The 15,220-nt window shown below is 45.1% G+C and overlaps 1 protein-coding gene across 1 annotated transcript; it reads right to left on the bottom strand.

Annotated features, from left to right (window-relative positions):
- Positions 1-11,727: 11,727 nt before the first annotated feature.
- LOC115480083 (cytochrome b-c1 complex subunit 9) lies at positions 11,728-15,220 on the bottom strand. Its single transcript, XM_030218531.1, has 2 exons — positions 15,050-15,220; positions 11,728-12,080 (listed from the first exon to the last, which is right to left on the bottom strand). The coding sequence occupies exons 1-2, from the start codon at positions 15,188-15,190 to the stop codon at positions 12,033-12,035; spliced, it is 189 nt and encodes a 62-aa protein (XP_030074391.1). The 5' UTR covers positions 15,191-15,220; the 3' UTR covers positions 11,728-12,032.

Raw genomic sequence — 15,220 nt, 5'->3', positions numbered from 1 at the left:
AATCCCTTCGCAACTTCTGAAGAATAGAAAAACTAATCAGAAGCAGCATTCTTACATTGGTGCTTACACTGTTGTGAAAGTTTAGAACTGAAATGCTGCAACTCTGCATATAGAGAAATTAGGTTGTACCTGATAGTTTTCTTTCTGTTAGTCCTTCCCGCTATTCCAGAACCAGTGGAATAGTCCATCAACCAGCAGGTGGAAATAGAAAACTGAGCTGAGACACCTCTCTCTTGGCATCCAGTCCAGCTCCTCAGTATTTACGTAGACAAGCAGAAAGGGGAAACTCAGAATAAACACAACAACCTTAAACAACTCACTAACCTAGATCTCTCTCATCTCTGGAAGACTCAGATAGAGGACAAGAGATATGCAGGAAGTGACAGTCGTTATTTGACCCATTACTTTGCACTGAATGAACATCTCAGAAACCTCAATTGAGCCTGTGGAATAGTGGGAAGGACTAATGGAAAGAAAATTATCAGGTAAGACTTAGCTTCCCATCATTCCAGCACCTGTGAGATGTTCAAAAGTAAACCGTAGAGCGGGTGGGATCCTGACACTACCACCCCAAAACCTGCTGTTGAGTGTGCCGCAAAGTCCAATTTGCAAAACTCATTCATGACTTCCAAATATCTAATGAGGAGTCTATACACATTGAGAATCTTCAGGGAAGAAAACTGAGCCTCCACAGATTGGTTCACACAAAATGCTGATACCACTTTTGGAAGAAAGGAAGGAACCATATGCAGAGAGACCCCTGACTCCAAAAAATGAAGAAATGGATCCAGACAGGAGAAAGCCTGAAGCTCTGAAACCCTATGTGCTGACACAACAGTCACCAAGAACGCTGTCTAGTGTAAGATATTTCAAGGAGGCCTTCCAGAGTGGCTCAAAAGGAGGCTTCTGAACAGACCAAAGGACTAAATTAAGGTTCCATTCTGTGGCGTATGAAAGGGAGGCCTCAAGCAGCCCACTCCCCACAAGAATCAAACAATATCTAGGTGAGCCGTAAGAGACGTCTTCTGAGCAGAGAAGGGAGATAGTCCACACCCAGAACAGCAGCCCTCGAACATCCTCCACATCCTCGTATGTGCCATGAATGTAGAGCATTTCTGAGCCTAAAGCAATGTAGCAATGACTGAATCAGAATAACCTTTTTATATCAACTGAGCATTTTAAAATGGCAAAGCTGTAATACCAAAGGGGCACAGATGCTCCATGAACACCAGACCATGCTTCAGTAGACCATATACCTGCAGAAGTCGGAGAGGATCTCCATCTTGCAGTCGATTCAGATCCTTGCACTACGGCCTCTGCAGACAATCTGGGGCTATGAAAATTATTCGACCCTGGTGCAACGTGATCCTTATCAACATGCAGTCTACCAAGGGCTGCAGTAGGTCATTGATCTCCATTGAACCCTGTTCTTTCCAACAGCTGAAGAACTCGGGCACTTTGGCATTCCTTTTTGTCACCATCAAGTCCAGAAGCGGAGAACTCCATCAGTCCACTGTGAGGTGAAACCCCTGGCTGGATAGTTCCCATTCTCCCAGGTCCAAAAGTGCCTGCTAAGAAAGTCCACTTCCACATTCAAGGATCCCGCAATGTGAGCTGCCTACAAGCAGAGTTTTTTCTCTGTCCAACTCATGAGGGAGGACGCCTCTACCATCATCAGATGACTGCAGGTCCTGCCTTACTTGTTTATATAACCCACCACCATCATATTATTCTCAGAGAAAATTCAGACCGGGGCCCCCACCAGAAAGGGAGCGAAGTTGTATAAGGTATTCCTCACTGCCCTGAGCTTCAAGCGATCCACAGGTGGGCTTTGTATGTGGCTGGGTGGTTTCCAGGAATCTGTGGAAAATTATAGCGTCATTGGAACGGATGAAGCTTGGGGGGATCCCCTCACTACTCAGTTTTGAAGCAGAGAAAGCGTTTGATCTGGTGGTGTGGGGATGCCTCAAGGGGATGCTAGGGGCATATGGCATACACAGATTGTTTGCACAAGCTGTTTCTGTGCTATATTGTCAACCGAGGGCTTGTCTTTGGGTCAATGGTCAACTCACTTCAACATTTGAGGTTCAACAGGGCACTCGCCAGGGTTGTCCACAGTCCTCCTTGCTTTTTGCGCTTATTCTTGATCCCTTAATTAGGGAAATTCTCATGAATCCTGGTATCACTAAGGGATTATATCTTCAAGACTGCAGCTTTTGAGATGATCTTATGGTCTATCTTCAAAATCCTCAGACTTCTTTATCCAATTTATTGGAATGTTTTAGGGAGTAAGGTGACTTTGCAGGATTTAGTCTAAATTTAGATGTCGGAAGCTTTGGCCAGCTCGGAGAGGGTGCAGCAGGATTGGGGGGGGGGGGGGGGACCTTTTCCGCTCTGGTGGGCACTAGATTCGTTTGTATCTAGGTGTTCACTTGGCAATGAATCCTAGTCAGCTGTTATCATCTGAATATTGATAAACTTCTACGTAATACTTGACAACAGCTAGATTTATGGGCTCATTTACCTCTGTCTTTAGTGGGCCATATCCATGAAAGCTGCCAGCTTTGTTGCAGGAACTGAAATGCTTTTTAGTGTGGGCTTGGGATTATCTGGGCAATCTGCTTTGAAATGTCCAATACGCCCACACTGGTAACAAGGACATTCATGCCTAAAGTAGTTTTTGGAGAACACTGGAGGATTTGCTGACAGTCTGTGAGGTTACAGGGATAGTTGGCTTAGGACCCTGGCTATCCTTAGATCCTGGCTGCTGCAGATAAGGACAGCTTTTTATGTTTAAACAATTTTTATTGAGAGATATGTCAACAATACAATAGCAGCAACTGAACTGTCTTTATAATACAAGAAATAATCTCATTTTGCAAACCCCATAATTTCCCCCCATCCTCTACCCCCAAAATGCAGCAACACTGCAAACTATAACGTGTGAGAAGATAATACAAATATTATCTTCAAATCCCATACGGTGTGGAAAATTCTTATTTACCAAATTATATTGACAGTAACAAGAATGCCCCATGCATTACTTATAAAGCATTGAGAATAAGGCTTCTCCCTCTAGGACTCAAGATCTGCAAGTAAGGATTTCAAAGCATTACAAATCTCTGCCTGCGCTTGGGGGACCTCTTTGCCTCCTGAGCCTCCCAAGTTATCAAAAGGTGAACCTGGTTCCTCCAATGCCAACACACCGGGGGGGGGGGGGGGGGGTCAGGAGTCATCCAATACTGCAAAACGACTTTCAGAGACACCAGGCAGAGTTTGCGACACAAGAGGATAGCATTTCTATTCAATGACCGATAGGCTCCAGGCTTATCAAGTAAAAATTGTTCTGCCATCCCCTTTATATTGCTTTCCATCTAGACAAAAAAAAACCCTGACCCGCCCCCAGAACTGCCGCACCTTGGAACAGGCCCAAAAAGCATGAAAGAATGTATGAGGAGAATGTCCACACTTAGAACACCCAGATTCTCCAAGGTCTGTTATATGAACCAATTGCGCTTTTGTCATATAGGCCCTCAAAACCACCCGATATCCATACACTCTCAGTCTCGCATCTGTTGTTAAAGAGGGTATACCCTGGAGTGTGGCGTTGACATCTCAGTCTGCTAGATTTGCCCCAGAATCTTTATCCTACCTATTTTCAAACAAAGTGAAATCTCTGTCAGGCTCTCCTCTAGTAAGAGCTCTATGCAACCCTGAAACAGTGCGACCTACTACTACTACTACTTAGCATTTCTATAGTGCTGCCAGGGTTACGCAGCGCTGTACAAGTTTAGCATGGGGAAGGGCAGTCCCTGCTCAAGAGAGCTTACAATCTAAAGGTTACAAACTATGTAGTCAGTGTAGGTAACATGAATGGGGAGGGTGGTTAGGCGCCAAAAGCAAGGGAGAAGAGATGGGCTTTGAGTAAGGACTTGAAGATGGGCAGGGAGGGGGCATGGCGTATGGGCTCGGGAAGTCTGTTCCAGGCATAAGGTGATGCGAGGCAGAAGGGGCGGAGTCTGGAGTTAGCGGTGGTAGAGAAGGGTACAGATAGAAGTGATTTGTCCTGAGAGCGGAGGTTACGGGTGGGAACATACGGGGAGAGGAGTGTAGAGAGGTAAGGGGGGCTGCAGATTGAATGCACTTGAAGGTCAATAGGAGAAGCTTGAACTGAATACGGTAGCGGATCGGGAGCCAGTGAAGCGACTTGAGGAGAGGGGTGATATGAGAGTATCGGTTCACGCAGTAGATAAGACGTGCAGCGGAATTTTGGACAGATTGAAGGGGGGATAGATGGCTAAGCGGGAGGCCAGCGAGAAGAAGGTTGCAATAGTCAAGACGAGAGGTAACGAGCGAGTGGACGAGGGTTCGGGTGGTCTGTTCAGAGAGGAAAAGACCCAAATCAGACACCTCCTGAAAAAGGTCCGAACTCAGGATCCCAAGGGGTACCCTACAAGAGATGCATCCAAGGTGGAGACGTAGTGTTTGATTTGCAAGTATGTGTAACGATTGCCCCATGTGTCCCCCACCCGGTCCTGGAGTCTCTCAAATGGAAGCATCGCTCCCTCCTCCCCCAACAGATGTTCTAATAGGGTGACCCCCCTCCGTTCCCACTCCCGGAAAACCAAATTATCCATTTCCGGTCCAAAGGCAACATTCCCCCGGATAGAGAGTTGGTCAGATGTACAATGCATTACTTCCTAATTTCCCCACTAATACCCTCCAAACTGCTTATAAAGGACTAGGCAGCACACTCCTTCTCAACTGCTTAGGTGTTTGGGTTAACGAGAGATGTATCAGAGAAAAAAAAAACTAAAGGCATAAAAAGGAATGCTCCAAGTCCACCGGTGTATAAATTTGTGTCTGCCCAAACCAGTCTCCTAAGTGCTGTAGCAAACATGCTTGATTGTAATGTTTCAGATTAGGTAATCCTATTCCCCCTACCCTCCAAGACACTGACAAAGTATTTATCCGTATTTTTGGTTTTTTGTTTGCCCAGCAAAAATGGCTAAATAATCTTTGTCTATCTTTCAAGTCCTTTTGCAAAATCCTCAGAGGCAAAGTCTGGAGAACATAGAGCCATCGGGGGAACTGTACTATCTGCAAACGACTCGCCCTGCCCACAAAAGATATAGGGAGGCCCCTCTATCCCTCCAATTGTCACTGAGTACCTTCCATGAGGGCCGAGATATTAACACAATATAATGATGTCACATCCAGTGCCAACCTAACGCCTAAATAGTGAAAGGACCCAGCCGCCCAACGCAATGGAAAGTCCGGACCCTAGTCATCCTGCAATTGTAAGGATGACGATAAAGCCTCGGACTTCTCGGGGGTGTTTAAACCCTGCATAATCCCCATATTCCTGAAAAGTTTCTAATAGAGCTACCAAGGATTCCCGGGGTTTTGTATGATGCACCAAAAGATCGTCGGTAAAGGCTGCCACCTTAAAGCAATAGGACCCTAGCCGTATAACTCGGATGTCCAGATTCCCCATTATATCCCTAATAAGGGAATCCAACGATAGCACAAAAAGAAGGGGAGAAGGCAGCCCTGTCGCTTCCCCCTAAGCACGGGGAAAACCTGAGATTCGCGTCCATTTACAAAAACCCTCGCCTGGGACATTGAATATAATGCTTTAATTACTGATTAAAAAAACGTCCTGTGAAGCCATAAGCTGCCAATGATGCAAATAAAAAATCCCAATGCAAAGGACAACTTTTTTTTGCCGCTAGCTCAGCCGCTTTCTCTGGAGTGCGGGGCCGGTGATCTTGAATATGGTCCCTCACCTCTGGACAACAACACTGAAGAAATTGCTCCAGGACCATTAGGTTTTGGCAGTCCTCCAGGGTTTTAACCTCAGCTCCACTGAGCCACCGCTGACGCTGGTAGCTGAATCATAAACTTGCTGTTTCATCCGCCCCCTTTTGCAAAGTCTGGAACTTTAGTCTGTAAGTCTCAGGGGCAATAGCATAATAGTTCAACAAAGCTTTGTGCACCTCCTCAAACTGAGAGCACGTCTCCATAGACAGTCCTTGGAATGCCTCAAATGCATTACTAGTGATCTTTCCTCCGAGGTAGCGCACCCAGTCTTTCTGAGGAATCTCATTGAGGCGGCAAATTTTTTTCAAAGGCAGTTAAATATCCATCAATGTCACCTCAGGTATCATCAAACTGCGCAAACAAGTTGGACCCAATCCAGGCTGTGGATTCTGCCTCTGGCCTTGGCGCAGGGGATGGGCTGGAGTTTTGGATGCAAGCCATTTCCAACTTCATTTTCTGCAGCTGGAATTTACGCTCCTCACACCGCTGTCGCTCTTCCCGTCCCTCTTGTTTCTGTTGGTCCAGACGCTGTTGCTCTACCATGTAGATCTGCCAGATCTCAATTGGTGTGGCATCCAGCCCTGCCAGCTCACAATCCTCTGCCCACAAGGAGTCTGGTCTCCCTCAAACTGTGCATAGGCAGGTCCTGTGGCTCCTCCTCGCTGAGGTCATCCAGTTGCTCTGATATTAGGACAGGTATATCCAGTGTCTGACAGCCGCTGTCAGTTGCCATCAGCATGCTGCTAATCTAACACTACTAAAACAAAACTGAATGGGGAAGGGACCCTGTTATTGCTGCACTTGTTCACTGTGCTCTGTGTCTGGAGGTTACAGATTACTTGGAGGGTCTGTTCCCAGCACAGTTCAGGTCCACCTGCACCTGCTGCTTGTGCTGTACACTAGCACCCTCCTCCCATCACCTGGGTCACAACCGCCTCTGGGTGAGTCTTCCACTTTCAAATTATCCCCAGTGGTTTCTAGGTTACTGGAGACCACACTCCCAGGGGTCCCAGTTCCCAGACAGCACTCACAGACCCAAACCACCAGGATTCTTAGTCAGTCCAGACAGGCAGAGCAAACAAACAATTATGTTTATTTTCATAAAATATTGAAAAGTGAACTATAAAACAGATGGAGAAAGCAGCATGCAATAACAGGTAACTGAAATAGGATTAATCATAAATCATCTAAACATTTTATCACTACCTGAATAATGCCTGGAAAGTACAGGAAATATAGCTGCTCACCAGTTACAGAATATAACTGATAGGGTCTCAGCAGAGAGGTCTTTTCCCCCTCTTCTTCCAAACTGAGATTAATTACCTCACAGGTGAGAAAAAAAAAAAAAAACAACTATCACTGCTGGTACAGCTTTAAAGAAAACAATCACCAACTGCTGGCCAACCAGGAGAAACACATATCATCAGCAAAATGGTAGTTCATAGGCACAGAAACCCATTATTTAGCCACAGTCTTATTCCCTCATTGGCTCTATGTTTTACAAACCCATCCATTGTGTCTTTTGCGTAAAGACATTCAGTATGACAACACTTATGTAAACTGGTCAGTAAATTTTGTTGGGCAGGGAAGCGACCCAAACTACGTTGGAAGTATTTGCTCAGCAATTGGAGTTGCAGGGGTTTGGGGATGCCAGATCTCAAACTTTATAATCAGGATTTTCTGTTACGCCATTTGAGGGACCGGGTATGGGAGCCTTCTAGATTTACAGGCTATTTGTTCAAACTGGCTTTTTTTTACACCTTGGCACTCTTTGGCACTGTTGCACCTGCCGGCTAGAGGTCTGCCATCCCGTGTCCGTAATAGCATTTTGTTGTGTCCTCTTTGGCATTTATGAAAAGAATTGCTTTTGACTTGGGGTCAGCTACCTACTAGTAGTGTCCTGATACCGCAATGAAGTGTTTCGGCACTTGCAATCACAGGGAATTTCGTCATTGGAACATCTGATACATGTTGATGGTTCTTTATTATCTTTTGCGGATTTGCACCAAAAGTTTTCAGTTCCTGGAAGGATTTTACCTACCTTCAAGTAGCGAGCTATTTTTGTAGCCTGCCTGCTAAAAGTATGACTCGCAGGTTTGCATCAAGGCTCTGTTTTTGGAGGGAGATGCTGCAGGTCAAGTATCTATCTCGTGGTTTCATAAACTCCTTACTGCATGGCAACAGGCTCCCTCTTATGCAGTTTTGCAAGATGCTTGTTCAAGAGATCTTGGGTATCCTCTGCGTTGTGCTGTAAGTCTGCTGATGTTTACATTTATTCCACAAATGGTTCATCAGGTGAAACTTTGGGAATGCCACTATAAGGTACTGAATAGGGCCTATTTTTTTTTTTTTTGCAACATCGCGCGTTTCTTGCAGGTTGCATAGCTACTCCTCATTGTCTAAAATGTCAGGATTGCGATAACACCTTTGCCCATGGTATGTGGTCCTGTCACCAGGTTCAGGCCTTTTGGGTGGCTCTCCAGCTTTACTTGCAGCACCTTCTGGGCCATCCTTTGTTTTTGCAGTTGGAGGGGGTTCTGTTGACACATCTGACTTACTCTGGAGCCTGGGGTAAAGGAGAATGTTTTTTTGGGGGGAAAGCATACATTTTAGCTCAAAAATGTATCTTAAATCATTAGCTACAGCCCCCCCCCCCCCCCCACACACACACACATTTTGGTACTGGTGCAACAAACTCCATGCACTGATGATGTGGGAATCATACAGAGCACGATTTCACCCAAAATGTCAAAAAACGTTTTTGGATGTTTGGACGCCATATTTGTCTATTATCTCCTTAGCTGCTTGTGATAGAGCCATTAATGGTTTCTGAGAAGGGGCTCCACAGGGACCTACTGTTTAGGGGTGGGTTTGGGGGGAAGGGGGTTGGTCTTAATAGTCTGGTTTGAGGGGATAAGAGAACCCTTGAACCTTTTATTCTCTAAGATTTTGTTCCTGTTTTAGCAGTCTGTTGGACATGTGAAGAGAGATAGAGGCATCAAAGAAGACCCCAGGTTACACGCTGATGAGACAGGAGGATGAGAGCATTATCCACAGAAATAGAGAATGGGGAAGAGGAGAGATAGGTTTAGGGGGGGAAATAAGAAGCTCAGGCTTGGTCATGTTTAGTTTCAGATGGTGCTGAGACATCCAGGCAGCAATGTCAGACAGGCAGGCTGACACTTGGGCCTGGATTCCTGCTGAAATTTCTGGTGTGGAGAGGTAGATCTTTGAGTCATCAGCGTAAAGGTGATACTGAAAACCATGGGGTGAGATCACAGTACCAAGGGAAGTATAGATGGCAAAAAGAAGAGGTCCCAAGACACAGCCCTGAGGTACACCAAATGATGAGACAGAAGTGGAGGAGGATCCACCAGAGTATACACTAAAAGTGCAATGGGAGAGATAAGAAAACCAGGAAACAGAGCCCTGAAATCTAAGTGAAGACAACGTATCAAGGTGTAGGACATTGTCAAAAGTAGCATATAGATTGAGAAGGATCAGGATAGAGGCTGTTGGATCTGGCCAAGAACTGGTGATTGGAGACTTTAGCAAGGGCTGTTTCAGTTGAATGAAGAGGGCGAAAACCAGATTGAAGAGGATCAAGAATAGCTTAAGATGAAAGAAAGTCAAGCCAATGGTGGTGAACAGAACGTTCAAGTATCTTGCTCTTGTAGATCATGTCCATCAGCTGCTGACATCACCTGCATGTGGTTGTATTATCTGGCTTGTCAATAGGGAATTAACTGATTTTTATGACGTAAATCCTACATTTAAATCAAAGTTCACAGAAAGGGCATACCAAAAACTGAAAGGGAAGATGCAATCTTATGTGAATTACATCACACGCGTACTTAAGCTCGATTTGAGAAAGGGCATCAAACTCCCATTTTAGTAGTGTCAAATCTCTACCAGTCCACAGTTTTATGTTCTGACCTCCACACCAGCCCTTACATTTTCTTTGAATGTAGGAGTCTGTTTCCACCCTTCTCTGCCTCTCCCCTTCCTAAAGCTGAAGTGCCAGGGGCAGGAAGAAAGATCTCCAAGATCTGCTACAGTTCCTTTAGGGCCTGACTTACTAAGGCTTTGTTCCCAATCTGTGTCTAAACCAAGCTTTTGATAGTGCTCCCAAAAGCACACAGACAACTGCATCCACCCTTTTTCAGCCTCCCACCACCCAATCCATAACACACCCTCTGTCCCCAGCAGTGCCCCTCTCATCTCTAGCAATCTCAGCCCCTCACTCAGATCTCCCCTATGCAACAGGCACCTTTCTGTCTCCACCTACCCTTCTCACATCCCTCACCTGGTAGTCTGTCACTGCTGTTAGAACAGGAGCTGACTTCTTAGTGCATGAACACTGATGTGGATCTCTGGCTGTAGAGATGATTCAAGCCTACTAAAAGCTGTGAGCTACAAGACAGAATTTAGGGCATGAAGAGCCAGACTATCAGGAGAGAAATGTATAGTCCACACAGAGGCTCATAGTGTCCTAGCACCCAGAAGTCCACAAGTTTTGACATGAATTGTAAGTTGTCAAGGCCTGACTTATAAATTCTTCAAATCTAGGAGCCAGCAGCCAAGACCTCATCACTTGGTATTGCCCTCACTGAAGCTCAAGAGAAGTGTATGGGGAGGGGGACAGGGGGGATAAGAATCCCTTCCAAGGTCTGCAGCAGCCCTGTGTGTGAGCAAAGAGCATTTAGTAAATTAGTCCTTCTTTCTTCCCAAAATGTGGTTAGCAGTATGACAGCACCCCTTTATAGGTGGAAAAAAAGAGGCAGTTACCTCTTTCCTTCATATTTCATCATGACCTGCATCCCTATCAGTACCACCTTCTCACTCCCTAGCCCATCTTCACCCAGTCTCTCATATCCGCTCCTCCAGTTTCACCCCCCCTCCAGGTAGCATAGTAGATGAAGACAGAAAAAGACCTGCACGGTCCATCCAGTCTGCCCAACAAGAGAACTCATATGTGCTACTTTTTGTGTATACCCTACTTTGATTTGTACCTATGCTCTTCAGGGCACAGACCGTATAAGTCTGCCCAGCACTATCCCCGCCTCCCAACCACCAGCTCTGGCACAGACCGTATAAGTCTGCCCAGCACTATCCCCCGCCTCCCAACCACCAGCCCCGCCTCCCAACCACCGGCTCTGGCACAGACCGTATAAGTCTGCCCAGCACTATCCCCCGCCTCCCAACCACCAGCCCCGCCTCCCAACCACCGGCTCTGGCACAGACCGTATAAGTCTGCCCAGCACTGTCCCTGCTTCCCACCACCGGCTCTGGCACAGACCACCTTCAAATAACTAATAGAGTTGGTGTACCTCCCAGACTCCACCTTGCAATATGTTCCCTTTCACTTTACTGTCTGCAGCTGCATATGTTACCATTGAAGAAACAGTGGTTTTCCTGCACTCCCTGTACGGTGCTAATCAAACTTACAGGAACTTCTTGTTTGACTTAAACCAAGACCTGTACCACAAGGCTCAAATTTACAAAGAGCTGTGTCACACACTATGGAGTGCAGCAAATTACTTTATAGGCCAATGCCCATTAAAAAAAAAAAATGGGGGGGGGGGGGGCGGTATTAAATCCCAAGGGCCAGAGTTCAAGTTCCAGGCATCATGGCAAAATTTGCCCAAGAGTGTAAGGATTTATTCATCTACAAAAGATAATCTGGACTGTGGCAGCACTTTTTGCACTGAGTTTGATCTCCAATCCATTAGGATCAATCAGACCTGGACACAGCCTGTGGGTAATGCAGAGATAAAAACCAGCTTCTGCTATGGCGGTGGTCCGTCAGCCAACAAGTAGCCAAGTGTGGCCCTGGAAAGGAGAAACAGCAGACACCACTGAGTAGACAAAGGGGTGGAGAAAAGATGATCAGGTGCAACAGACTGACATGAAAGACTTTTAATGCCACAATTTTAGCAATGACACTTTTGGGTCAAATTAAGTATGAATGGTGACAGCTGGCCCAACTGTAGACAGTCACACTTATTTCCAAGGAATACATTAACCACTTCAATTGCTGCAGAACATGTCGAAATAACGGGCAAAAAGTCCACAGTTTTGTTGCTGTGGTAGAACATGATGGTGGAAGACGCCACACTATAATGTTTCATTCTCATTTCCTGGCCCCCACGACTTGTATGGCTATTGGTGAAGGAAACCAGTCAGCCCAAACTGACACAAACTCCATTCTACTCCTCAGGCTGCTCATACTTGTGCTTGATGTGTTTCCACATTTTCTACAAAAAAAAAAAAAGCACACAAAATCATACTTCAGAGTAAAGTTGCAAAAGTAGTAAATGAAGGACAAAGATGCACCAGGGTTGGACTATCAAATCTGTACGATAACTTGAATGCCAAGGCCAACATTTTCCTTTTAATAGTTTGATTTTTTTTTCTCTACTGCTTTCAAGGCCACAGAAAGTATAGTATCAATCCAAATGATTGCTTCCTGGTGACATATTTGTCTATTATATTTTTCAACACTGTACTTCTCTTTGCTTGAGTTTTGTTATCTGTCCAGTTCACCCTTGGCCATTTGTTGTACAAATAGTAAAGATACAAAAGCTGAATATGCAAACGTTGACTTTATTTGCACATATTTATTTTTATATATTCTTTACTATTAATACATATCTTGTTAAATTGATTATGTGCATTCCAAAAGCAACATCCACATCAGACCACAAACAGTGAGCTGAGAACCACAGAAGCTAGGGCTCAAATCCCACTGAATGGAGTAGCAGCCTAATGGTTAGTGCAACGGCCTTTGACCCTGGAGACCTAGATTCAATTCCTCCTACTGCAGCTCCTTGTGACCTTGGGCAAGTTACTTAACTCTCCATTGCCCCAGGTACAAAAACTTAGATTGTGCGCCCTCTAGAGAAAGTGCACTGCGTACATATAGTAGCGCTATAGAAATGATTAGTAGTAGTTCAAAGCACTTGTAACCTACGAAATTTTGTAAGTCTCAGTGCTTTCTAAATGAGCCCCCTTCTGTCTTTGGGCAAGTCACTTTACCCTCTATTACCTCATGTACAAACTTAGGGCCTTGTTTAAGTTTTAGCTGTGGATTATATATTTCATTGGGACTATAGCTCTCCTGAGGAAGCAAGTGGCAAAAGATAACTCTGTTGGCCCAAAATCTCCCTCCGTTTGGCAGAAATTTTGATGTGATGGAACCTATTTTAGATACCTTTTGCTCATGGTAAGTATCGAATTTTATAAATAACATGGTCAGCATAGACAGATTTTTTTTTCACAATTTTGATTAATTGGAGTTACGGAGACTATTTTTGTAACACAATGATTATAAACCACTGGAAGTTGATGTCTTTTAGATGTTGTATATGCAGACACTCCCCCAGCAATCACTATTTTCTGTATTATTTAGTTTATTAGTTATTTAAATATTTAGGGCCCTGTTTACTAAGGTGCACTAGCATTTTTAGTGCATGCACTAAAAGTAGATAACCATAGGAATATTGTGCGCACCTACACAGCACGTGCTAATAAACACTAACGAGGCTTAGTAAACAGGGCCCTTACTCTATATAGGAGTGAGGTTAGAAGCTATTTTTGTGAACATATTTCATCAAGAGGTGTAAATAATACAATAAAAAAAAGAAGGAAGTGAAACAATACAATCACTAACTTCACTAATCTCTTGTTACTTAATGGCTATGTTAGCAGGACTTGGAAATAAGTGACAAGACTTAGAATGAAGTATATTGATATACTGGTCATATTTTCTCTATGTCCATTTTTCTTTTTACACACACTGTTGCTAGAGATAAGCAGTGCCTTTCCTAGGTCTACCTGCCTAATAATGGTTTATGGATTTCTCTTCTCTAAACTCTTCTTAGCCCTACCCTTTGCCATCCTCAGTGCTAGGTAGTCACTGTCATTCCACATCATTTGCCTCCAAAACTACAGTTACGGTATATCTCCCTCATTAAATCACAGCTTTTAAGCAAGTGCAAGCATTTTCTTTAATAAGAAAAGCTATATACTAGCACCGACTCTGGAATTTGCATATGCCCATTAGATTCAGCATCAAGGCCAAAGCTGTATATAGAGGGGTTTTTTTTTCATCTTAATTTGGTTTTGAAACTTCACCTATATCATCAGCATCTTACATGATCCTTTATGCTGCATTTAGGTAAAACTCAAAGTTGCAAGTGAAATGCAAGGATTTGGCTTTTGGTTGTCTCTGAACTGAGACAAACAGGCAAAAACAACTACACAGAAGAGCTTAAAGCTGCAGATACAAATAAATTATTTTCACTGAAATTCTCTGAAGTAGACTACAGATGTGACTAAAACAAGTGGGAAAAGCATAAAGAGCATGATTCATGATTCTTTCCAACTTGTATGAAGGTGTTTGTTGCATGTTCTGTGTATACATATAGTATGTGTTGGGGAGGGGTAGAATTTGCAAGGTTTTTTTTTTTGGGGGGGGGATCAGAGCACTTTGTGGGTTGAGGTAGTTGCAAAACAGATTTTGGAGTGGCGCAGTTCAATATGTTGGAGCAGTTATGGAGGCTATTTGGGGGGGGGGGGGAGGGAGGGGCAGTCTGTGGGGTGGTAACACAGTTATATAGTTGTTTTTATAAAGTGGAACAGTTAATTGGGAGCATGCTTTTGTTGTGGGGCAGTCAAGGGTAGCATCTAGGGCTGGAGCAGTACATTTTTTTTTGGGGGGGGGGAGGAGTAGTTGGGAGAGGCCATCTGAAAGAAGCCAACTGCTATGTTTCACTATAAGTCAATTTTCTATGCTACACAAGCTGGAACTCCTTCTCCTATAGAAGTGTACTGGGCTATTTATCGGGGGGGGGGGCTTATTTCTGTGTTAAGCCCAGTTCAATATGGCTTATTTTTAACCCTGGTGTGTCTTTTTACCGGTTTTTTACACATGCCAAATTTCAGCCCAGCCTGTTAATTTTTTTTTCTGAGACTCACGTATAGAAATACATTGGGGGGGGGGGGGGGGTAGTGGTAGCTTATTTCTCTAGAACCCCAGTCAGTTGGGGGCCGTTTCTAAACTCATTGTGTCTACCGGTCCCCCCCCCCCCCCCCCCCCCCCCCCCCCCCCCCCCCCCCCCCCGAGCCAGACGACCTCCACCGCCTCCCCCGGGCGGCCCATGAAACAGCCAGAGGGAGGCTCGTGCCCTTCCCCAAGGTCACCTCCCTCCCTCCCTCCACTCACCCCCCGGTTCAGGTGCTCGAAAAGCGCATCCGCTCCCTGATCGAAAGCCCGCTCGAAGACGACTGCGCCCAACACGATGGACAGAGCAAAGGTGGACGTCCTGCGGAACAAGAAGACGTAGGCCCTGCCGATCAACGCCATCTTCTCCTCAGGGCAGGCCCCACCCCCAAA

The sequence above is a fragment of the Microcaecilia unicolor genome, chromosome 11 (genome assembly GCF_901765095.1).
Source record: "Microcaecilia unicolor chromosome 11, aMicUni1.1, whole genome shotgun sequence".
Classification (NCBI taxonomy): domain Eukaryota; kingdom Metazoa; phylum Chordata; class Amphibia; order Gymnophiona; family Siphonopidae; genus Microcaecilia; species Microcaecilia unicolor.
The sequence above is the reverse complement of the archived record's forward strand: the minus strand, read 5'-3'. Positions and strand labels throughout refer to the sequence as shown.